A 25,844-nucleotide genomic window follows, 5' to 3' on the forward strand; every position below is an offset into this window, starting at 1 on the left:
GATACGATAAGATATGATTTAGCAGATACGCTAAGATATGAATTTTGTCTATACGCTACTCATGCACTTAATGTAGCAAGACGTGTCTAGACTAATAATGATCAGTAAGTAATTTCCTATGGATGATAAGCAGATGATTTCCGACTAGAAATGGTAAGCAAAACTTTTGACATGCAGACACGGTCGAAGTCCAGACTCACTAATGCATCCTAACGACTTATCAGTTAGATACACTAATGCAGACCTGGTTCGCTAAGACCACCGCTCTGATACCAACTGAAAGGACCCGTTCATATACATTATAAACGATTCACAATAGTTGATTACATTGCGAGGTATTTGACCTCTATATGATACATTTTACAAACATTGCATTCGTTTTTAAAAGACAAACTTTCTTTACATCGAAAATTGACAGGCATGCATACCATTTCATAATATCCACTATCCAACTATAAATTGATTTAATAATAATCTTTGATGAACTCAATGACTCGAATGCAACGTTCTTCGAAATATGCTATGAAAGACTCCAAGTAATATCTTTAAAATGAGCAAATGCACAGCGAAAGATTTCTTTAGCACCTGAGAATAAACATGCTTTAAAGTGTCAACCAAAAGGTTGGTGAGTTCATTAGTTTATCATAATCATTTATTTCCATCATTTTAATAGACCACAAGAATTTCATTTCCACTTCTCATAAATATACGTCCCATGCATAGAGACAAAAATAATCATTCATATGGTGAACACCTGGTAACCGACATTAACTAGATACATATAAGAATATCCCCTATCATTCCGGGATCCTCCTTCGGACATGATATAAATTTCGAAGTACTAAAGCATCCGGTACTTTGGATGGGGTTTGTTAGGCCCAATAGATCTATCTTTAGGATTCGCGTCAATTAGGGTGTATGTTCCCTAATTCTTAGATTACCAGACTTTAATAAAAAGGGGCATATTCGATTTCGATAATTCAACCATAGAATGTAGTTTCAATTACTTGTGTCTATTTCGTCAAACATTTATAAAAGCGCATGTATTCTCAGTCCCAAAAATATAAAGGGTAAAAAGGCAAATGAAACTCACCATACTGTATTTCGTAGTAAAAATACATATAACGTCATTGAACAAGTGCAAGGTTGGCCTCGGATTCATGAACCTAAATTAATTATATATATTTATGTGTTGGTCAATATTTGTCTAATAAATTAGGTCAAGTCATAGTGTACCACAATCCTAATGCTCGAGACTAATATGCAAAAGTCAACAAAAGTAAATTTGACTCAAAATAATTTCCAAAAATCTATACATGATTAATATATAATTTAAATATCATCGTTTTATATTTTTAAATATTTTTAAAAGATTTATTAGAGTAAATAATATAATTTATTTATTAATAAATAAAATTTTATATTACATTTATATAATAAAATATACTTTTATATATATTAAGTAATAAAATTTATAGGGTTCATTTAATATCATAAAGATAATATGATAGATATTATTAAAGTAAGTTATTACACGTAGTAAAATATGTTTGTATCACATATTTATTTGATAAAATAATATCTATAATGATAGTAAGTAAAAGTTGTATTATTTTGTAATAATAATTATTATTATAAAAATATCAATATTTATAATTACTAAGATGACATTATGATAAAACGATAATTCTAATTATGATAACTTTAATATTTACGATAATTTTTAATATTATCTTTAAAAATAATAATTCTATTTAAAATAATAACAATAATGATATTTTATAGTAACAATGACATTACTATTAAAATGCTAATTTTTATTAAAATGATATTTTTAATACTAACGATACTTTTAATAATAATAGTAATGATAAAAAAAAAATAAGAACGATAAATTTATCTAAATCAATATCTTATAATATTTTAATTTCATCATGATACTCTTACTCATTTATTCCTAATCGTTTCGTTTAATAGCTTTTAATCGTCTTTTATATCGTGTTCATAATAATGATAATAATAGTAATCAAAATAATTAGGTGTTACAAATATTTGTTTTAATTACACTAATATTAATAATGATAGTTACTATAACATTACTAACGATAATACTAATAATTATCCTAATGATAATATAGTAATAATAATAATAACAATAACAATAACCATTTTTAAATAATGATATATATATTAATAATGATAATAATAATAATAATACTAATAATAATAATAATAATAATTGGATAATAATAATAATACTAATTTTAACTTTAACGATAATAACGATAGTAATAAATAAATAAAATAACAATTTTTAATGATAAATTCCTTTTATTGATAAAGATAATAATAAGATAAAACTAGAACGACGATAAAAACGACGATAATAATAATCATTTTTAATAAAAATATCGAAAATTCAATTGATTATAACTTCTAATCCGTTCATCGAAACCATTCGATATCTAAAGGAAAAGTTCTTAATTTTTCGCTAGCTTTCCAAGGACATGCATATCTTATACCTTATCTCTACCGCAAGTGTAACTAATTCAAAATTCAACATAACCTGTCTGAGGGCAATATCAAAAGTACAAGCATGCATAATCCTAAATACTCGAGCACTAGTCAGGGATACACTATTAGTATGTAAAAGTTAAATTATGAGTACTCACGTATCAATATTGAGATTCAATATTGCAGGAAAGGTACGTAGACGCAACGGAAATGATAAACACTATATTGACCTCGCGAGCATACCCATGAACCATACTCAATCACCTCCATAGCTATAACCCATAATTTCCTTAATCCTATCCTACTCGAAAAATAATTTCGAAACCACTCGGACAGCACTCCGTCGTAATATTTTATGTATACTAATAATATCTTGAAATAATACGGAGTAAATATGTATATGTAAATCGATTGAGAGAGTTTAGAGAAAAATATTTTCAAGTTTCTATGAAATAATGAAACCTATTGAATTCTATTTATAATAGATTTTTGAATTATTAAAGTGAATTATTAAAGTATGAATTATTAAAGTGAATTATTAAAGTATGAATTATTAAAGTGAATTATTAAAGTATGAATTATTAAAGTGAATTATTAAAGTATAAATTATTAAAGTTAAAGTAAAGTAAAAATAAAGTAAAGGTAAAGTTTAAGTATAGTAAAAGTATAAAACTATGTACGTATAATACGCGTATAAATATATATAATATTAATTTAAATCGTTATATATATTTAATAAAATAAAATATAAATATCGTTATCTTTATCATTCTAGTTAAGTAATGAGTTGTCAAAAGTGGTTCTAGATATTTATAAAAGTTATATACGTTTTAAAAATAAAGTTCTTTTTAAACTGAAAACGTTTTTTGTACGTTTGAAACTAAATAGATCAATCGAGTCTTTATGAGATTCAATCTTCCACTATCCTTTGTCTAGTTCTCAATGATTGACAATTTGTTCTTATTTATAAATCACTTTACCATTTCTCGAATATTGTTAAAATGGAAAGATTTCTCAAATCAACGTGGGCCTTTCAACAGAGACTTGCAATCATAATTCAATATATCTGATAATTCAATCATTTGATCTTATCTTCTAATTCCATTGATAAACATTTTGAAACAGATACAATCATGTAAAGTATTTAATCTAATATTTTGTTTACGTTTCAAGTTATAATATATATACACATATACATATATAATCATATTCGTTTAATGGTTCGTGAATCGTTGGAACTTGATCGAGGTTGAATGAATGTATGAACATAGTTTAAAATTCTTGAAATTTAACTTAACAAATATTGCTTATCGTGTCGGAAACATATAAAGATTAAAGTTTAAATTTGGTTGGAAATTTCCGGGTTGTCACAATGCGGGCCGTGGAGATGCTGAAAAGAGACACTTCTGAGAATCGTTAGACGAGGTTGTGAGGATGTGCCCCCCAGACCATAGATTACTTATTGGTGGAGATCTCAATGGCCACATAGGATCTGATGTTGAGGGATATGCGGGAGTTCACGGGGGTTTTGGGTACGGAGTTAGAAATGAGGAAGGACTCTCTATTCTCGAATTTGCTGTTGCCCACGACTTGGCAGTTGTGAATTCGTTTTTCAAGAAGAGGGATGCTCAGTTAGCAACTTTTCATAGCGGGGGTCATAGTACCCAGATTGACTATCTGTTAATTCGCAAAGGGGATCTTAGGACTTGTGGAGACTGTAAGGTCCTGACTGCCTTGACATGCTCCTCCGAGCACAGACTGTTGGCCATGGATTTGGTTCTCCAGAGACGGGCCACAAAGAGTGTGCGACAAGTCCAACCTAAGATCTTGTGGAAGAAGTTGAACGGAGAGAAGGCAGAGACCTTTAAAACATCGGTTGTAGGTAGAGTGGATGCAGAATTAGAAATGGTATCCAATGATGACGTGGATCAGATGTGGAACTGTCTGGCGTCCTCCATTAGAGAGGTAGCCAAGGAAGCCCTAGGTGTGGCTGTAGGTACATCTAGAGGCCATAGGGCTGTTAGAGAATCACGGTGGTTCAGTGACGAGGTTCAAAGCAAAGTTGCGCTTAAGCAACTAAGGTTTAGGGAGCTCATCACTCCTGGGGAGGGGACTCCGACGGATAGAATTAGGGCTGAAGAGAGATATAAAGAAGCTAAAAGAGAAGCTAAGAAGGCTGTAGCCCTAGCAAAAGAAAAGGCATATGAAGATCTGTATAAGAAACTTGACTCCAAAGAGGGAGCTAATGATATTTACAAGATAGCCAAAGCTAGGGAGCGAAGACGCATGGATCTTGATAACATCAAGTTTATTAAAAATGAAGCTTGTCAAACTTTAGTTAAGGAAGACGAAATTAGGAAAAGATGGGAAGAGTATTTCTCATCTCTCTTCGTAGGGAGAAGACCAGAGCGCCACGAGGACTTACAAGACGCTGAGGTAGAACATTCCCATAACAACATAGATCGCGAGAGGATTAGCCAAGAGGAAGTAAGATTGGCACTACGAAAGATGGGGAGAAATAAATCAGTGGGACCGGATCAGATCCCTATTGAGGCGTGGCGGTGCCTGGGCGACACTGGTGTTAGGTGGCTGACTTGCCTTTTTAACAAGACGTTTCGAAGCTCTAAAATGCCTATGGAATGGAGACTGAGTGAGACTATTCCCATCTATAAGAACAAGGGGGATGCTCAATGTTGCGGTAACTATAGAGGCATAAAATTACTTAGTCATACTATGAAGCTTTGGGAGAAAGTGATTGAGACTAGACTTCGACGAGAAACCAATGTTTCGGAGAACCAATTTGGTTTCATGCCAAAGCGCTCTTCGATAGAGGCAATCCATATTATTAGGAACCTTATGGAGAAGTATAGAAAAAAGCAAAAGAACCTAGAGATGGTCTTCTTAGACTTAGAAAAGGCCTACGATTGCGTGCCACGAAACTTGATTTGGAAGACCCTTAAGGGTAGAAGTATCTCGAGCAGGTATATTAATGTTATTAGGGATATGTACGAAGGGGCGAAGTCTTGTGTTCGAACACCGGTGGGAAATACTGAAGTGTTTCCAATAGAAGTAGGCCTGCACCAGGGATCGGCCCTTAGCCCTTTTCTTTTCGCTTTGATCCTTGATGAACTATCTCGAGGGATACAAGAGTGCATCCCTTGGTGCCTGATTTTTGCCGATGATATTGTGCTCGTTTCGGATTCTAAGGAGGGGCTTAATAGAAGACTAGAGCAATGGAGGGTGGCCTTAGAAAGTAATGGTCTATACATTAGTAGACAAAAGACGGGGTATCTTAGTTGCGATTTTGATAGGAATGTTGATGAACAAAGTGATGGAGTGAACATCTGTATCGGAGACCAGATCTTGCATCCACAAACTTCGTTTAGATACCTGGGCTCGGTGCTCCACAATTCGGGGAGGATAGATGAAGACGTGTCGCATCGAATTAAGGTAGGGTGGGTGAAGTGGAGAGCAGCGACTGGAGTCTTATGCGACAAGAAGATCCCCCTTAAGCTGAAAGGGAAATTCTTCAAGGTGGCAATTAGACCTGCCATGTTATACGGATCGGAGTGTTGGCCTTTGACGAAAGCACAAGAGAGGAGGATGGAGGTGGCAGAGATGAGGATGCTTAGGTGGACATGTGGTAAAACCATGTTAGATATGATTCCTAATAGTGTTTTTAGGGAGAACCTGAAAGTTAGAAGCATCATCGACAAGCTTAGAGAAGAACGGCTTCGATGGTTTGGGCATGTGAAAAGACGACCTCCTACTGCCCCTGTTAGGAGGGTTGAGACACTTACGGTTGACGGCGTACGAAGAAGGGGTAGACCTACGCGTAGGTGGGAAGATAGAATAAAGCTAGACTTGAAGGAGCTCTTATTGACCGAGGACATGACCTCTGATAGGGTTGCTTGGAGGACTAGAATTAGAATAGACGAGTAGGTTGATTGCTTTTGTTTGTGTGTATGTGGTTTTGTGGGTCTGTGTGGGTGTCTTCTTTCACTATGTTGTTTTTTTTTTTTTTTTTTTTTTTTTCCTAGACCCATGCTTGATGGTGTAGGTTTAGACATGTTGGTTTTTATGGGTATGTTTGGATGTTCGTGTTTGTATGTATGTATTTAAGTTTGTACATAGGTTTATGTATGTTTGTTTGTATGTACGCTTTGCATTTCTGCTTGCCTATGATTGTATTTATGTATATATGTATGTTTGTATGTTTATATGTATGTATAGTTATATGTATGATTGTATGTATATTCGTATGTTTGTATGTTTTCTATATATGTTTGTGTTTGTAGGTTTTCCCGTATGTATGCGTGTAGGTGGTTATCTATGAATGTACGTTTGTATGCTTATGTAGGTTTTGGTAGATATGGTTTTATGTATGTTTGTAGGTTTACTTTTATAGACTGGCTTGCTATGATGTGATTTTATCTGTATGTGGACATATATGTTTATTGCTTATTTAGTGCAGCTTTACTTTATACGTCTTGTGCTCCGCAGAACACTCTAAGGTACGTTTTTTTTTTTTTTTTTTTTTTTTTACGGCTCTGGCGACTTGACTGTCGCTTAGAGCCTAAATAGAATCCCAGGCAACATTTTAAAACCCATGGAAATTTGTTCCTCCATTTTCATGGCGATGACGTTTACTTTTTACGAAATTTTTTTTATTTTTTATTTTTTTATTTTTTGGCCGGAGGTCGGTTGCAAACAATCTTTTTATCTGTCGAACATAGGGAAGGAGGAATTTCTCTACTCTTCTGAGTGTTTCACTCGGGGTGACGAAATGACTTCTCTTTGTCCTAGGGTAGAGGAAGGATTGTCTACCTCCCACCTCCCCCATACCCTACAAGTGTGGGATTGGGTATTGTTGTTGTTGTTGTTGTTGTTGTTGTGTTTTATCATCCTGTATAATTATGCATAAAAAAACGGCTAACGTCGTTTCGCAGTCTAACAGTAATAAAAATATCTCATCGAATTATTAGTATTAGTAATTAGTGATAAAAAATAAAAATTAAATTATATATTGTTTAATGAATAAGTAATAATTAAACCATAAGGTTTTTAATTTATTTATTAATTAGTTTACAAAATTAAGAGAAAGGTGTTCAATTTGCCAACTATAAACTTTGTCAAAGTCAAACAACATCGTATTTTCCGTCCACGCAAAATGCAAAACTTGTACAACCATTCGGTGTATATTGGTCCACGTGTCCAAATTATGGACGCATATTTACTCAAACAAAATAAAAAATAAATTGGAAAACTATAATATATGAAGTCGATTAAATAGGATTTTATGGCTATAAATTTTTCCTAAAAAAAGATCTTGATATGATATTTTTTGTAATATAAGAATAAGTATGCCCTTCTAAAACTAATATAACCCAAACATAATATTTTTATTTTCAAGTAATAATCCGTAAAAGCTTTTCAAAAAAAGGTAATACTATGTAAAAGATATGATCTTATATTGCTCATTTTTCAACATAAATGTCATAATCATTTTCCAGTATTGTTTTTTTTTTTTTAAGCAACGATTGAGATCATTTGAGGGAGACTAAATCATCCGTTGCGATCATTTTCCAGTATCTCATAAATGTACTAATTCAGATTCAAAACTAGTAAATTCTTTTGAAATTAAATTAATTAACACGCGAAACTCCGCATGGTCACTTGCTAATCGGCTCCATAGCTCTTGCTGACAACCGTTGATTTCTACAACCATAGAATCCAATAACCCATCAAACGAACAATAAAACCCAAACACGCGTTCAAGAAAAAATTGTACACTAAATAACATATTCCGTATTATTTTATTTTTCAAATTTGGTAATATAATAATAACAATGTATATGTAAATACGTAATGTTTTCATCTATTGATGAATCTCCTTTAAATTTAACTGGAATCTTTATTTTAGTAAAAAAAAAAAAGGATAGTTAATGTTTCCTGCAAGGAATATGATACTAATAGTTCATAAATCTTAAAATAAAATGAATATAATATTAAATAAAAGATTAAACTCAACGTAAAAACTTTGTTTTAAGGCTCACCATTGTTTCTATTTTGTTATCTATAATACATGCTTGTTTTTCAAAAAAAAAAAAAAAAAAAAAAAAAAAAAAAAAAAAAAAAAACTTTGTTTTAAAAAATAGTTGTATCTTTATTCTGACAAAGAGGGTTCATGAATATACTGATTACTTAATTATATATATCTTATACTCGATGTCTTATTTTATGTTTTTTTATGTTAAAGAAATAGAATCATAATATGGATATCAATAATTTATAAAAAAGAAAAATGGTGTGTTACCAATTAAATATAGAAAGAAATACTTATGAGTAAGAAAAAAGTATATTCAATGAAATTATGAGATCCCATTTTGTAACATTTTGTTTATGTAATTTACTTGTAACCTTTCTTCGTTTAATTTATTTATAATCTTGTCTTTATATTATTTTGGATTTATTTAAAGAAAGTAATAAGACTATCTTTAAGAATTATAGTTATCTATAAACATGTAATACTTTTAATTAGTTAAGGTGAAGCTACATTAAAAACACGTAAGTGTAGAAATTATTTATGTATGTCTACAATTGATAGATGTAACTATAAAATTTTATATTAAAAAACTAGAGAGATATAACTCAACTTAAAATTTACACGCATAAACTGATAAAGTTTTGTATGTTTAGTCTACTTAGAAAAGTCAACAATTTACCGTCAGATACAGGGCCTAACTAATTTTCCGTCATCCATTTCCATTTATTAACTCCAAGATATGTTTCTATAATTTACGACTTATAATTTAAAAGAATATGTTTTCATACAATAATATCTCAGCCCTTCAAATTTTAAACATTAAAATTAATATTAATAATCATAATTATAACCCTTACTGAGTTACTGTACATCATAATTAAACACAGTAATTGATTACAGTAATTAATTAGTTATAGTAATTATGATGATGTACAGTATAATTTACACAAACAAAATCGAATATAAAAACGAATCATTTTCTTATAATAATCTCTTTATTCTCTCACTATAAATACCTAATTTTCCATCCCTCCGTAACGGTTTCACCGTAACTTTCACACACACACACACACATCACCACCGTAAATTTTACTCCGGTGATGCTCGGCGACGTACTTTCCGAACGTCCAAAACACTGGTCTCTAAATTCAATATCATCATTCGGACACTACGCTAATCGCCGTTATGGTTCCGTTAAATGTTTTCCAATCAAACTAACGTCTCCACCGACGGATTATATCGACCGTCAGTCTATAGCTAACGGATTCAATTTATACAATCGAGTTAATCCTGTAGGTGAAGGTTCATGGAACGTTGCGTGGGACGTACGTCCTGCTCGGTGGCTGCATCGACCGCATACCGCCTGGCTTCTTTTCGGCATTTGTGCTTATCTTGCTGCACCGCCTGCAATTGAATTAATCGAAACGGTTACTGATCCTGTTGATGATGAAGGAATTAGTGATGTTTGTGCTCCAATTGTGTTAGAGAATTCTGTTAACTACAGAGTTACAGGTATTGATGAAAAGTTATGTTTGATGATGAAGGAATTAGTTATAGTTACTGGTTTTTGATGACGTGGCAGTTTATTTAGCTGCTACGTAGAATAAGTTATGGAATACATAGAATTGGAATAATCGAAATTTAATTACCTACAACAGAATTGGTTTTAGTTGGTTATGCACATCAGATATACAGTGTTTGATGTTATTTTTTATGAGTCTAATTTAACAGCATATATATATATATCCCAATACCAGTTAGTGTAATTTGATGTTTATTATTTATTACGTAGTACAAAGTTTGTTTTCATTAGTTTATAGTGACCGAGTCACTTGATCGTTTTTGACTTTTTATCTTTGTAAGGATATCAGGATGCCAACTAATAGGCCATCTTGTGATGGTTCTATTCTTTTATTTGATGTCTATTCAATTTTTAGGCCCCGTTTGGCTCATGGAATACAATGGGATTCCGGCAGCGTGTCTAAATTCAATTCCAAATCTGCCGGAATGCCATTGGATTCCCTGAACCAAACGGGTCTTAATGTATTAAACTATGTGGTGTATGGTTATGTAAAATTCATGTGTTGCTAAATTGGTTTTGTAAGTTTGAATATTTTTTTAATATGATGTAATAAGCAGGTGTTCCAGCGGACGGGAGATGTTTATTTCGAGCGATAGCTCATATGGTCTGCCTAAGAAATGGGGATGAAGCCCCTGATGAGAATCGTCAAAAAGAACTTGCAGACGAATTGAGAGTTCAAGTAATATTTTTCTTCAATTAATTGTATTGATAAAATTTGGGGGTTTATGCAAGTCTTAATATATCTAACATGTGCTCATGATCATGTAGGTTGTTGATGAACTTATCAAGAGAAGAGAGGAGACCGAATGGTGAGTTGTATTGGTTCCAATTTTCATTTTTGTTTCAATTTAAACAAATTTCAATGCATCCAATTTGATTAGTCTATTGATTTGGTTATGTTTTGTTAGGTTTATTGAAGGAGACTTTGATGCTTATATAAAGAGGATTCAGAAACCTTTTGTATGGGGTGGAGAACCTGAGCTTTTGATGGCTTCTCATGTTCTTAAGTGAGTTCCTCTATTATGCATATTCCTTAATCTCTTCACTATATGTAATTATATGAATACGTGTTTGTTTACTAATTAACTGCGTAGCTGCAATTTGTTTACTAAGTGCATAGCTGATTTTTGTTTATAGCTGTGTTGACAGGACCAATTAACATGTATTGGATATTAATACATTATGCTAGTTCTGATGGTTATGGTTGGTGTTGACAGGACCACTATATCGGTGCACATGTTTGAGAGGGGTTCGAACAATTTATCAAAGATTGCAACCTATGGTGAAGAGTACAACCAAACAGAAAATAAACCGATTAAAGTTCTGTTTCATGGTTATGGTCATTATGACATACTAGAAGACATATCTTAACAAGATTTCAATAGGTACCCACGAGATACAAATTAACCAATGATATTTCTACCATAACATTTGATCGATTTACCATAATTATTGTTACTTTTTATTTGTTTCGAAAGCCAAGGCCCCAAAGCCGTAGATTGGGATTGAATTTGGGTAAAGGTTAAAAGATTTAAGCATTTAACCACCAGGCAGGCTACCTTTTGGGTTGATCCACCATAGTTATGCATCATGTGGGTGTATTACACGCATAATTAGTTGTACTTTATGGTAGATATATCAAAAAATTATGGTGGAAACGTCATTGATCATAAAAACTAAAAGTTATTGTTCTATAAATGTACTAGCAGTTGATAAACTTCCGTCGTCAATCAAAGCTCTATACAGCAGGGTCAAGCAATAAGCTTGCAGCAAGATCAAAACTTATATGTCATGATCTTTTCTCACCATCTGTTATCATCGGTTTTTATGCCATAGGTTTGGTTCCCCGACAGTATTTTTTAGCCAACTCGCACCTTATCTTTGTATAGAACTCATATGATTGGCTCAAATTTATGTAAATATTGTTTTTATAGGCTTATAATAAGCTCGAGCCCTAGCGTTTAATTGATTTATATGGGCTGGTATCTTGTGTAAGTTAAAAGTACCTCAAATAAAATTATTAAAAGATCTTCATTTCACAAACTACAAGTAGAGGCCATGAAGAAGCAAATAGTCTAGTGACAATGAAAATGTTGTGAGTTCAAGTTTAAAGGTAAACATTTATATACATAATCGTGAAAATGTTGCGAGTTTGTATATAATGCTAATGAAAAAAGACATGTTTAACTGAGCATAGACATGAAAAAAGATATGTGTGAACTTGGTGAACTGAGCATTTAGTAAATTGGAACATAAGTCAACAAGTCGTGTCAGGATTATTAATTATTAAGTATAACTTGTGGGCTGTGATTGCATGATGCAACAAAGTAATAAGGACAAATGGTCTAAGTAACATAACTTTCAATATAGCATTTGTGTAAGACATTACTTAGGGGTATTTTAGACTTTTCAAGTGGATTTATCAAAATCATAAGTGGAATTATCATCACCCCTAAGTAGGAATGGCACCCGCGGGTAACGGGCACGGGTTCTATATACCCGCGACCCGCCCGTCGGGTTTCTTTTTTGCACGATGAAACCCGTTACCCGCCCACGGGTAAAAACATTTTGCCCATGCCCGTGACCCGCGGGTACCCGTGACCCGCGGGTAACCCGCGGGTAATAATAATATACAATTTTTTATTAGAAAATTCAAATAATTTTATTAATTATAAAATCATATGTACAAACTATATGTATAATGACGTGAAAAATAAGTTTTTTACATGTATATAATATTATATTTTTAATCATTATTTAAATACTAGTAAAATAGCTTTTAAATTTAATAATTGTAATTATTTATTTATGGGTAAATTAAGAAAAGTCTCATGTATTCACGGGTCGGGTTTTACCCGCGACGGGTAGTACATACCCGTGACCCGCCCGCGACCCGTTGGCGGGTATAAATTTTTACCCGTACCCGTGCCCGTGCCCGCGGGTAAGATTTAATAATTTTACCCTCCCATCGCGGATCGGGTACCCGCGGGTCACGGGTTTTTTCTCGCCCGTTGCCATCCCTACCCCTAAGTGACCTAATTTAAAATCATAAGTGGAATTATCATCACCCCTAAGTGACCTAATTTGATAATCAAGCTAACCTTTAATTTGTCTAAGCTCGAAAATGATTTCAGTTTTATTTTTGCTCAAGAAAAAAAATTACTATTTGAAAAAGTGTTAAATTTGAGTAATATTCGTCAAATTCATTAGAGATCGTTAGTAAAAAAATATACACGATTGGTCCGCGTAAAGTTGTTGAATGTTGACCAAATTAACTTAGATTTTGATTTGCAAATGATAAATCTTATCTGGTAATGGTATGATATAGCAGTTTGCGCTAATGTTTTATCTGGTGGTGGAGATTCCATAACGAAAAAGATGCTCTCTGGGTTAAAATAATATCTAGCATTTACGGTCCGGGTGGGGGGGGGTTTGCGCTAATGTTTTATCTAGAAATGTTTCAGGTAGCACAATTTGGAATGAAATTATCAAGGCGGGTAATATCGCGGACAACCTCGGGACAAACTTCACCAAGTCTATCACCAAATGCATTGGAAACGGAACCGACACCAAATTTTGGCATGACACTTGGTGTGGTTCCGAAAAATTCAGCAATCAATTTAGAAGACTATACATGCTTGAAAGCAACAAACAAGCTCTGGTTGCCGATCGTATCACGTCACAAAACTCTACTTCCACCGGATTATGGAATTGGTCGAGAAACCCATATGGACGTACCCTCAACGAATTAACGGAACTCAACAATCTTATTGCCTCCATTAATTTAACTGATAAACCTGACACTTGGAAGTGGGCCTTAGATAACGATGGTATCTTCACAACAAAGAAACTTGCTTCTATCCTCGACAACACCAAACTCGCCACTCCACAACACACCTTCAAAACTCCGAAAAACAAACTTTTACCCCAAAAAATTAACATATTTATCTGGAGATTAATTTATGGTAGAATTCCCACTCGCATTGAACTAGACAAACGTAATGTTGACCTTAATTCGCTTCTTTGCCCATTATGCAACTCACACGTCGAAACCATTGAACACATTCTTTTTCTTTGTCCGAAAACATCAAGTGTATGGCTATCTATACTAAAATGGTGGAACCTTCCTTCTAACACCCTCACCACCTTTACCGACATTACCATCTCGGAGCAACCGTTCCCTACGTCGAAATCCGGTTCATACATATGGCAAGCCACTAAATGGGCATCTACATACATTATTTGGAAACATAGGAATCTTAATGTCTTTAGCAAAAAGGAATGGTGTGTTGCTACAATTTTAGCCGAAATCCAATCACAATCTTACGCTTGGATCTCCAAAAGAGCAAAGAAGTCTATAATCGATTGGCATCAATGGCTCATCAACCCATCATCATACACCTCGGATCAACAAAGAACGGGCATTGGCTAATTTACTTCACGTCCTAAATAGTCCTTTTGTACTCATGCTTCTCCATGGATAGGTCTTTGCATTTTGTCACTTGGTTAAACGGATAGTATTAATCAACTTTGTCACCGAAAGTTCGGTACTGTTCGGTTAATTCTATCCTACTTGAATCCTCAAGTTCCGCGGTGTCAAAATGTGTGATTTATTCATGAAGGCGGCATTTGCTTTTTTCCGTTATCATCATATTGTATAGAATTTATAGGGCTTGTAACTTTCCATTATATAAATAAAATTTCTTGCTTTTCAAAAAAAAAAAAAAATGATATAGCAGTTTGCCTACTAATGTTCTGTACAAAGTAGGATCTGGCAATGGATCACCTTCATCAAGGTGTAGTTTAATGGTGAGACCTATTGGAATATTTGAAGAGTTTTCATCCAATATTTCTTTTGCGTGAAGAAGTTCAAGAGCATACTTCCTTTGAGGCATGTTTATACCATTTGAATTTCTTAGAAGCTCAATACCAAGACCATAGTTGAGTAATCCACGAACCTTGATGCTGAATGTGACATCAAGTTGATGTTTGATGTTCTTGATGAGTGGTGTTATTACTAGTGAGGATATGGTAATCAACATAGATAACTATGACAAGGAATTCATTGCCATGGTTATATGTTAAAAGATATGTATTTGTATAGCTTTGTTTAAAACCATGGAAATTAAGAAAAGTAAGTTTTTTGAAGCACTGTCTATTTGCATGTTTTAAGCCATAAAGAGATTTCTTAAGCTTACAAACTGAGTTTGTTGGTAGTTGTTCATGATACCCTTGTGGTATGACATGTATACCTCCTTATGTAAATCACTATGGAGAAATGATTGTTGACATCTAATTGTTCAACTTGCCAGTCATGATGTACTGCTGCAGCAAGCAGAGCTCTTATTGTAACCATTTTTACTACTTGAGCAATTGTTTTCTTATAAGCCCTTCTTTATATGTGTATCATTTTGCTACAAGTCTTTCTTTGTACCTTTGTACCGTCCCATCAGATCTGAGTTTGATTCTGTATACCCATTTGATGGGAAAATAATCACAACAGGCAATCTACAAAGCGGAAACAAACCCGTTTGACAAGCATTTCCCGACCCGTATGAACCCGTGAGGAAACTAACAAACAAGCTATATCAAAACTAACCCAAATCAGTCCCCAAATCTGTTCCAAATCAGTAGCTAAACAATAATCAAGCACACACTAAAAGATGAGACTTTTTACGTGGAAAACCCCTCAAAATCGAGAGTAAAAACCACGGGACTCGTAAGCCACTTAAATTCCACTATCATTAACAAAGAGAGCAATACAATAATCCTTCTCTAGATCAACTAGAGGTATACAACATCATCATACTCTTGAACAACAATAATCAACAAGTATATGAAGAAATTAAAGACAAAAGAGTAATAACATCACCCAAAATTCTGCTACTGTTCGACCTGCTGTAACTTGAGCTACAGACCTCTTTAGACGAATTCAACGGTTGAAAACCTTGGCACTGATGTCAGGAAGACACAGCCCAAATTTGATGAAGATCCAACGGTTAGATCTCTGGGGATCGTCTCTTTTCTGTCCTGCTGTCACTGTAGACGGAAATGGAGTTTTTTGACTCTTTTTCTTGATCTCTCAACTCTCTGTAATCTCTCACTCTTGAATACAGCTGCACAATTGATTCAAATAATGCCTAAGACACTTGATCAAGTCAACAAGCATCTTGGGCCTATTTTGTTGGGCTTGGGCTAAGCTTTCCTCATATTGGGCTAAGCTCTGATACTAGTTGATGGCAACGGAGACAGAAGCCAGGACCACCACAGAATATTGTCCGCTTTGGGAACAGCGAGCCACCAGCGACTCAACTGCCCTCACGGGTTTAAAACGCGTCCTGTGAGGAAGAGGTATCAAGCCACATATATGGGCCTTTGTTTTTTGCCTCTCCAACCGATGTGGGAAAGGGGTGAAGGTCACCCCAACAATCCCCCCCCCCCCCAACGTCGGTGTGATAACCCAGGCTCTGATATCAGTTTGATGGGAAAATAATCACAACGGGCAATCTACAAAGCGGAAACAAACCCGTTTGACAAGCATTTCCCGACCCGTATGAACCCGTGAGGAAACTAACAAACAAGCTATATCAAAACCAACTCAAATCAGTCCCCAAATCTGTTCCAAATCAGTAGCTAAACAATAATCAAGCACACACTAAAATACGAGACTTTTTACGTGGAAAACCCCTCAAAATCGAGAGTAAAAACCACGGGACTCGTAAGCCACTTAAATTCCACTATCATCAACAAAGAGAGCAATACAATAATCCTTCTCTAGATCAACTAGAGGTATACAACATCATCATACTCTTGAACAACAATAATCAACAAGTATATGAAGAAATTAAAGACAAAAGAGTAATAACATTACCCAAAATTCTGCTACTGTTCGACCTGCTGTAACTTGAGCTACAGACCTCGTTAGACGAATTCAACGGTTGAAAACCTTGGCACTGATGTCAGGAAGACACAGCCCAAATTTGATGAAGATCCAACGGTTAGATCTCTGGGGATCGTCTCTTTTCTATCCTGCTGTCACTGTAGACGGAAATGGAGTTTTTTGACTCTTTTTCTTGATCTCTCAACTTTCTGTAATCTCTCATTCTTGAATACAGCTGCACAATTGATTCAAATAATGCCTAAGACACTTGACCAAGTCAACAAGCATCTTGAGCCTATTTTGTTGGGCTTGGGCTAAGCTTTCCTCATATTTGGAAACTTAAATAAAAAACCCAACACTATTTGCATCCAATGACATACTTGTTTAGGGACACTGCTACAATTTCCCATGTATTATTGTTCTGAAGTGCTTGAAGTTCTTTGTTCATTGCTTCTTTCCATTTCTCATTTTTCGATGCTTGATTGTATGTATGTGATTTCACTAATTTGTTTATGGAACCGATGAGAGTTCTTATTGGTTTACTGGTGATAGTCCATGTTGCCCTAGAGTAATCATCAACAATTGTAAGAAAGTATTTACAATTATTCATTATGCAGTGTTTGTAGTGTCCCTATACATCAACATGAATTAATACATATAATGATGGGAAAATTATTTGAAAATGCATCGAATTTTTACTAAATTTCTATTGTATGCACCCAACTTGCAAATCTCTTATTATATGCATTCAACTATTAAATCTATACTATCGTATGCACTGAATTACCTATACTTTAGGTATCCGGTTACCTTTATAGTTTTGTTGCCAAGTAGGATAATATATATTTTTTTTTAATAAAAAGTTATGATTATGTGGATATACTAGAACCACTCATTTATATTCACACAAAAAATTCACGCCTATTCATAGAGTGACTTTGTAATTGTCCTTTTTTACTTATTCTTTTTTTTAACTAAAAATATCCGTATTAATCTTCAGCCCTATTAATAACTTCTTATTCAATTGATTTCCAGACATCTTCTCCTTCACTCATCATATGTATGTATCCATTTTCATGTTTATCAATAATAACGTACATACATGAATAAAGAATTATTTTTAACACAAGCCCTCGATTGCTGTAGCGCACAGTTAGTAGAAACCCATGAACCACCATCACTACCGGAACCACCACAAACTACCATCACTTCTTTCAACTCCGTCCACAATCACAGTGGAGGCGGCGAGTAGTGGTGGTGAATATTTTTTCCCAGATTCTGGTGGCTTTTATGGTGGTTCACGGCGGAGGAATGACGGAAGTGGCCAAAAACACAAAAATAAAACACGAAACTATGCAAAAAGATGCATTGGACCAAATCTAACACATCTACGTTTTTAGTTTTTCAAAACACGCAAAGAATCAATCTAAACAATTCGATTTTAGTCAATATTTTTCGAACTAAAAAAACTGACCAAAGACTCATCAAATGATCGAATTAATCTCTGAAATTTTGAAGAAATGATCACTAGATGATTGGGAATATTTCTACATTTTCAGATTTTGCTAAAACACTACGGAATCAAAACCCACTAAAATCAATTTTCGAACAAAAATGCTTAAAATCTCTATTTAGATCGCGAAAATGAAGCTATAGATGATGATTTACCACTGTTAGCTCACTTTTTTACATCTTCAAGTTCGAGTTTCAGTGATCAATTCGATTGTGCAGTGAATATAGATGATGAAGTATGATATCTATGTATGTGCTGTATGTTGATATGTGTGTGTGTGATGTGTATTTTATAAAAGTGGAACAGTAAAGTAGATGATGAATGACTAATACTACGTATAAAATAAGAAAACAACCCAAATTAGGTGGTGGTGGTTATCTGAAGGGGGCATGTTCAGATGAAAGAGATGAATAGAAAGTTAGGGTTAAAAAGGTTAAATAAAAATTAAAATGAAAATTCAACATGGAATATGTGGATAATGACATGGAAAAATTATTAGGGTGACTAGTTACACCTCATATCGTTACCTGTTATTGCCCATTAAATACGTATAATAAGAAAGATTAAAAAGTTGAATGCATACAATACAAATTCTAAAAGTTGAAGGCATACAATAGGAATTTGGTGAAAGTTCAATATATTTTCAATCAATTTTCCCTATAATGATTTTGAATGAGATTGGCTTAGTGGAAAAGGTAAAGCATGATGCTTTGATAAAGGAAAAATATTACAAGTACTGATAATCAGTGGCGAAAGCAGGATTTTTTTACCGGGGCCGAATTTTTTTTAAAATGTAGCAATTTTTTGGGTAAAATATGAAGATTAGGCAAAATATGAAGTTTTTTGGGTAAAATATGGAGGTTTTTGTGCAAAATTTGAAAGTTTTGGAGAAAAATATTTAAGTTTCGGGGCAAAAAAAATCCACTAGGGCAAAGTAAAAAAATTCGAAATTTTTACACTGAACTTGCAAATCCACTGGAGGCAGGCGCTCCGCTTGCCCCTACATAAAACCGCCCCTGCAGATAGTGTCATGATACTTTATTACTGAGGGTATATTTTTGATATATTTTATAACATGTATGAAAGGATGACACAATCTTGAATGCGAGTGTGTTGCTTCATTATATGTGAGAGCAGGAGTATGGGAGGTTTAATTGATGAGAGATTTGTTGGGTGTTTTATTTGGTTGAATGATGTATAGACCATTACAAAGGGTGCCATGAAAATTTTCTTCTTGTTGTCATGAAAATAACAAGATAATGGTGTGAACAGAACATATAAAGGTTGGTGTGTGCCTAACTTTCTTACATAGAGTAAATTATAGGCAAAGTCGGATATGTAAAGGACTTCATGCAATATAATATTTAAATTAATGGTAACTGACCCACAAGTGACAAAAGTGTTATGCCCAATGGGGTAATGTGACAAGGGTAGGTGTATTGTATGTTTGAATGTTATGCATATGTGTTAGTGAAGTGGAAACATGATTAGTGGCTCCATTGTCAACCATCTACACATTTTTTTTATGAGAAATCATAGAAGCAATAAACTTTGTATTTTTGTGTGGTGATGTGAGAAGCTATAAATTTGTGTTTAACTTCTTGAGAAATAATAGCCATACCATTTTCTGAGTTTTGTTGAGATGACTGAATCATGAGAAGCACTTGATTAAGTTGGTTCTGGAACTGATCCATTCGAGTTTGCTTTGCCATTTCTATATTGTTATAGCCAATAGACTATGTATATTTACATAATATTTGATAGTATATATATATATATATATATATATATATATATATATATATATATATATATATATATATACCCGAACTTTTCCATGTATATATATATATAATGAAATTGGTATATGTACATGATTAAATGTTTTCAATATGTTAAACAATCAAACTTGTTAAGACTTGATTATTTGAAATGAGTTTCATGTAGACAATTGACCACCCAAGTTGACCGGTGATTCACGAACGTTAAAACTTGTAAAAACTATATGTTGATATATATATATGGACATATATATATAGTTAACATGATTTTGTGATAGGTAAGTATCTCACTAGGTATATTAACAATGAGTTATATACATAAAATGTGACTATTGAATTAAGAAACTCGAAACAATATATATAATGATTATCGTTATGACAACATCTTACTAAGTACATATGTATCATATTAAGATATTGTTACACTATATTTAACATGATAAAATGATATATTTATATCATTAAGTATGTTAATAATGAACTACATATGTAAAACAAGACTACTAACTTAAGGATTTCAAAACGAGACATATATATAACGATTATCGTTGTAACGACACTTTAATGTGTATATATATATCATATTAAGAAATATTCATACATCATAATATCATGATAATGTAATAATTTAACATCTCAATAGATATAATAAACAAAGGGGTTAACAATATTGAATGAGATCGTTAACTTAAAGGTTTCAAAACAACACTTACATGTAACGACTAACGATGACTTAACGACTCAGTTAAAATGTATATACATGTAGTGTATTAAGATGTATTTGTAGACTTTTGAAAGACTTCAAGACACATATCAAAGTACTTCTATTTTGAAATGTCCCGTTCTTATTGATTAAAAACGTTCCATATTAATTGATTTCGTTGCGAGGTTTTGACCTCTATATGAGACGTTTTTCAAAGACTGCATTTATTTTAAAACAAACCATAACCTTTATTTCATAAATAAAGGTTTAAAAAGCTTTACGTAGATTATCAAATAATGATAATCTAAAATATCCTGTTTACACACGACCATTACATAATGGTTTACAATACAAATATGTTACATCGAAATCAGTTTCTTGAATGCAGTTTTTACACAATATCATACAAACATGGACTCCAAATCTTGTCCTTATTTTAGTATGCAACAGCGGAAGCTCTTAGTATTCACCTGAGAATAAACATGCTTTAAACGTCAACAAAAATATTGGTGAGTTATAGGTTTAACCTATATATATCAAATCGTAACAATAGACCACAAGATTTCATATTTCAATACACATCCCATACATAGAGATAAAAATCATTCATATGGTGAACACCTGGTAACCGACATTAACAAGATGCATATATAAGAATATCCCCATCATTCCGGGACACCCTTCGGATATGATATAAATTTCGAAGTACTAAAGCATCCGGTACTTTGGATGGGGTTTGTTAGGCCCAATAGATCTATCTTTAGGATTCGCGTCAATTAGGGTGTCTGTTCCCTAATTCTTAGATTACCAGACTTTAATAAAAAGGGGCATATTCGATTTCGATAATTCAACCATAGAATGTAGTTTCACGTACTTGTATCTATTTTGTAAATCATTTATAAAACCTGCTTGTATTCTCATCCCAAAATATTAGATTTTAAAAGTGGGACTATAACTCACTTTCACAGATTTTTACTTCGTCGGGAAGTAAGACTTGGCCACTGGTTGATTCACGAACCTATAATAATATATACATATATATCAAAGTATGTTCAAAATATATTTACAATACTTTTAATACATCTTGATGTTTTAAGTTTATTAAGTCAGCTGTCCTCGTTAGTAACCTACAACTAGTTGTCCACAGTTAGATGTACAGAAATAAATCGATAAATATTATCTTGAATCAATCCATGACCCAGTGTATACGTATCTCAGTATTGATCACAACTCAAACTATATATATATTTTGGAATCAACCACAACCCTGTATAGCTAACTCCAACATTCACATATAGAGTGTCTATGGTTGTTCCGCAATATATATATATAGATGGGTCGACATGATAGGTCGAAACATTGTATACGTGTCTATGGAATCTCAAGATTACATAATAGACAATATAAGTTGATTAGGTTATGGTTGGAATAGATTTATTACTAACTTTCACGTAGGTAAAATGAGTAGTTTTTATCAATCTTGTTTTACTCGCCATTTCTTCGTTTCTAATCCGTTTTGAGTGATTCCAGTGGCCACGGTTTCGTATTGAACTTAAATTTATGAATATAAATAGAAAAAGTAAAAGTTTATAGTCAGAAATACAAGTTACAAGTCGTTTTTGAAAGAGGTAGTCATTTTCGTCGAAAGAACGACATCTTGATGACCATTTTGAAAAACATACTTTCACTTTGAGTTTAACCATGATTTTTGGATATAGTTTCATGTTCATAAGAAAAATCATTTTTCCAGAAGTATAGCTTTTAAATCAAAGTTCTTCTTAGCTTTTAATTATCCCAACCAAAACAGCCCCCAGTTTTACTACGACGGCGTATATATAGTTTTATGGTGTTTATCGTGTTTCCGGGTTTTAAATCATTAAGTTAGCATATAATATAGATATAGAACATGTGTTTAGTTGATTTTAAAAGTCTAGTTAGAAGTATTAACTTTATTTGCGAACAAGTTTAGAATTAACTAAACTATGTTCTAGTGATTACAAGTTTATAACGTTGAATAAGACAGCTTTTTATGTATGAATCGAATGATGTTATGAACATCATTACTACCTCAAGTTCCTTGAATAAACCTACTGGAAATGAGAAAAATGAATCTAGCTTCAAAGGATCCTTGGATGGCTTGAAAGTTCTTGAAGCAGAATCATGACACGAAAACAATTTCAAGTAAGATTTCCACTCAAAATAAGATTGTTATAGTTATAGAAATTGAATTAAAGTTTGAATATGATTATTATCTTGTATTAGAAAGATAACCTACTGTAAGTAACAAAGGTTTCTTGATCTTGGATGATTACTTGGAATGGATTTAGAAAACTTGGAAGTAAACTTGCAATCTTGGAAGTATTCTTGATTTTATGAAACTAGAACTTTTGGAATTTATGAAGAACACTTAGAACTTGAAGATAGAACTTGAGAGAGATCAATTAGATGAAGAAAATTGAAGAATGAAAGTGTTTGTAGGTGTTTTTGGTCGTTGGTGTATGGATTAGATATAAAGGATATGTAATTTTGTTTTCATGTAAATAAGTCATGAATGATTACTCATATTTTTGTAATTTTATGAGATATTTCATGCTAGTTGCCAAATGATGGTTCCCACATGTGTTAGGTGACTCCCATGGGCTGCTAAGAGCTGATCATTGGAGTGTATATACCAATAGTACATACATCTAAAAGCTGTGTATTGTACGAGTACGAATACGGGTGCATACGAGTAGAATTGTTGATGAAACTGAACGAGGATGTAATTGTAAGCATTTTTGTTAAGTAGAAGTATTTTGATAAGTGTCTTGAAGTCTTTCAAAAGTGTATGAATACATATTAAAACACTACATGTATATACATTTTAACTGAGTCGTTAAGCCATCGTTAGTCGTTACATGTAAGTGTTGTTTTGAAACCTTTAGGTTAACGATCTTGTTAAGTGTTGTTAACCCAATGTTTATAATATCAAATGAGATTTTAAATTATTATATTATCATGATATTATGATGTACGAATATCTCTTAATATGATCTATATACATTAAATGTCGTTACAACGATAATCGTTACATATATGTCTCGTTTCAAAATCATTAAGTTAGTAGTCTTATTTTTACATATGTAGTTCATTGTTAATGCACTTAATGATATATTTACTTATCATTTAACATAATTAACCAAGTGTATCAATATCTTAATATGATTCATATGTACCTAGTAAGACGTTATAACGATAATCGTTATATATATCGTTTTCGAGTTTCTTAATTTAATAGTCTCATTTTTATGTATATAACTCATTATTAAAATACCTAATGAGATACATACTTATAATAAAATCATGTTAACTAAATATATAACCATATATATGTCATCGTATAGTTTTTACAAGTTTTAACGTTCGTGAATCACCGGTCAACTTGGGTGGTCATTTGTCTATATGAAACATATTCCAATTAATCAAGTCTTAATAAGTTTGATTGCTTAACATATTGGAAACACTTAATCATGTAAATATCAATTTCATTTAATATATATAAACATGGAAAAGTTCGGGTCACTACAGTACTTACCCGTTAAATAAATTTCGTCCAGAAATTTTAAGCAGTTGGAGGTGTTGACGTATCTTCTGAAAATAAATGCAGGTATTTCTTCTTCATCTGATCTTCTCATTCCCAGGTGAACTCGGGTCCTCTACGAGCATTCCATCGAACCTTAACAATTGGTATCTTGTTTTGCTTAAGTCTTTTAACCTCACGATCCATTATTTCGACGGGTTCTTCGATGAATTGAAGTTTTTCGTTGATTTGGATTTCATCTAATGGAATAGTGAGATCTTCTTTAGCAAAACATTTCTTCAAATTCGAGACATGGAAAGTGTTATGTACAGCCGTGAGTTGTTGAGGTAATTCAAGTCGGTAAGCTACTGGTCCGACACGATCAATAATCTTGAATGGTCCAATATACCTTGGATTTAATTTCCCTCGTTTACCAAATCGAACAATGCCTTTCCAAGGTGCAACTTTAAGCATGACCATCTCTCCAATTTCAAATTCTATATCTTTTCTTTTAATGTCAGCGTAGCTCTTTTGTCGACTTTGGGCGGTTTTCAACCGTTGTTGAATTTGGATGATCTTTTCGGTAGTTTCTTGTATTATCTCCGGACCCGTAATCTGTCTATTCCCCACTTCACTCCAACAAATCGGAGACCTGCACTTTCTACCATAAAGTGCTTCAAACGGCGCCATCTCAATGTTTGAATGGTAGCTGTTGTTGTAGGAAAATTCTGCTAACGGTAGATGTCGATCCCAACTGTTTTCAAAATCAATAACACATGCTCGTAGCATGTCTTCAAGCGTTTGTATCGTCCTTTCACTCTGCCCATCAGTTTGTGGATGATAGGCAGTACTCATGTCTAGACGAGTTCCTAATGCTTGCTGTAATGTCTGCCAGAATCTTGAAATAAATCTGCCATCCCTATCAGAGATAATAGAGATTGGTATTCCATGTCTGGAGACGACTTCCTTCAAATACAGTCGTGCTAACTTCTCCATCTTGTCATCTTCTCTTATTGGCAGGAAGTGTGCTGATTTGGTGAGACGATCAACTATTACCCAAATAGTATCAAAACCACTTGCAGTCCTTGGCAATTTAGTGATGAAATCCATGGTAATGTTTTCCCATTTCTATTCCGAGATTTCGGGTTGTTGAAGTAGACCTGATGGTTTCTGATGCTCAGCTTTGACCTTAGAACACGTCAAACATTCTCCTACGTATTTAGCAACATCGGCTTTCATACCCGGCCACCAAAAATGTTTCTTGAG

General features: G+C 33.3%; 3 protein-coding genes across 6 annotated transcripts; all 3 read left to right on the top strand.

The window, feature by feature from the left end:
- The first annotated feature begins 3,948 nt into the window (after window positions 1-3,948).
- Window positions 3,949-7,250, top strand: LOC139889553 (uncharacterized). The gene is made up of 6 exons (XM_071872498.1): window positions 3,949-5,212; window positions 5,528-5,969; window positions 6,555-6,620; window positions 6,813-6,896; window positions 6,984-7,028; window positions 7,214-7,250. The coding sequence occupies exons 1-6, from the start codon at window positions 3,949-3,951 to the stop codon at window positions 7,248-7,250; spliced, it is 1,938 nt and encodes a 645-aa protein (XP_071728599.1).
- A 2,321-nt stretch (window positions 7,251-9,571) lies between these two features.
- LOC139894547 (uncharacterized) lies at window positions 9,572-15,536 on the top strand. Of its 4 annotated transcripts, XR_011775066.1 has the most exons (7): window positions 9,572-10,072; window positions 10,700-10,821; window positions 10,911-10,951; window positions 11,051-11,149; window positions 11,360-11,527; window positions 11,852-12,255; window positions 14,911-15,536. XR_011775066.1 is itself a non-coding variant. In XM_071877903.1 (6 exons), the coding sequence occupies exons 1-5, from the start codon at window positions 9,661-9,663 to the stop codon at window positions 11,511-11,513; spliced, it is 828 nt and encodes a 275-aa protein (XP_071734004.1). In that variant the 5' UTR covers window positions 9,572-9,660; the 3' UTR covers window positions 11,514-11,527; window positions 14,882-15,536. The 4 variants fall into 4 exon arrangements, 2 of the variants coding, with proteins under 2 accessions (XP_071734004.1, XP_071734003.1); XR_011775065.1 differs by having other exon boundaries at window positions 11,360-12,255; XM_071877903.1 differs by lacking the exon at window positions 11,852-12,255 and having other exon boundaries at window positions 14,882-15,536.
- Window positions 13,777-14,574, top strand: LOC139889554 (uncharacterized). Its single transcript, XM_071872499.1, has one exon. It carries the CDS (start codon window positions 13,777-13,779, stop codon window positions 14,572-14,574), a length of 798 nt encoding a protein of 265 aa, XP_071728600.1.
- Window positions 15,537-25,844: the final 10,308 nt, after the last annotated feature.

Source organism: Rutidosis leptorrhynchoides, chromosome 2 (genome assembly GCF_046630445.1).
Source record: "Rutidosis leptorrhynchoides isolate AG116_Rl617_1_P2 chromosome 2, CSIRO_AGI_Rlap_v1, whole genome shotgun sequence".
Classification (NCBI taxonomy): Eukaryota; Viridiplantae; Streptophyta; class Magnoliopsida; order Asterales; family Asteraceae; genus Rutidosis; species Rutidosis leptorrhynchoides.

Coding starts and splice junctions, on each gene's coding strand:
- LOC139889553 (XM_071872498.1), top strand. CDS start 3,949: ATGTGCCCCCCAGACCATAGATTACTTATTGGTGGAGATCTCAATGGC. Junction 5,213..5,527: donor GGGGGATGCTCAATGTTGCG/GTAACTATAGAG, acceptor ATATGTACGAAG/GGGCGAAGTCTTGTGTTCGA. Junction 5,970..6,554: donor TCGCATCGAATTAAGGTAGG/GTGGGTGAAGTG, acceptor TTTTTTTCCTAG/ACCCATGCTTGATGGTGTAG.
- LOC139889554 (XM_071872499.1), top strand. CDS start 13,777: ATGCTTGAAAGCAACAAACAAGCTCTGGTTGCCGATCGTATCACGTCA.
- LOC139894547 (XM_071877903.1), top strand. CDS start 9,661: ATGCTCGGCGACGTACTTTCCGAACGTCCAAAACACTGGTCTCTAAAT. Junction 10,952..11,050: donor AGAAGAGAGGAGACCGAATG/GTGAGTTGTATT, acceptor ATGTTTTGTTAG/GTTTATTGAAGGAGACTTTG. Junction 11,150..11,359: donor ATGGCTTCTCATGTTCTTAA/GTGAGTTCCTCT, acceptor TGGTGTTGACAG/GACCACTATATCGGTGCACA.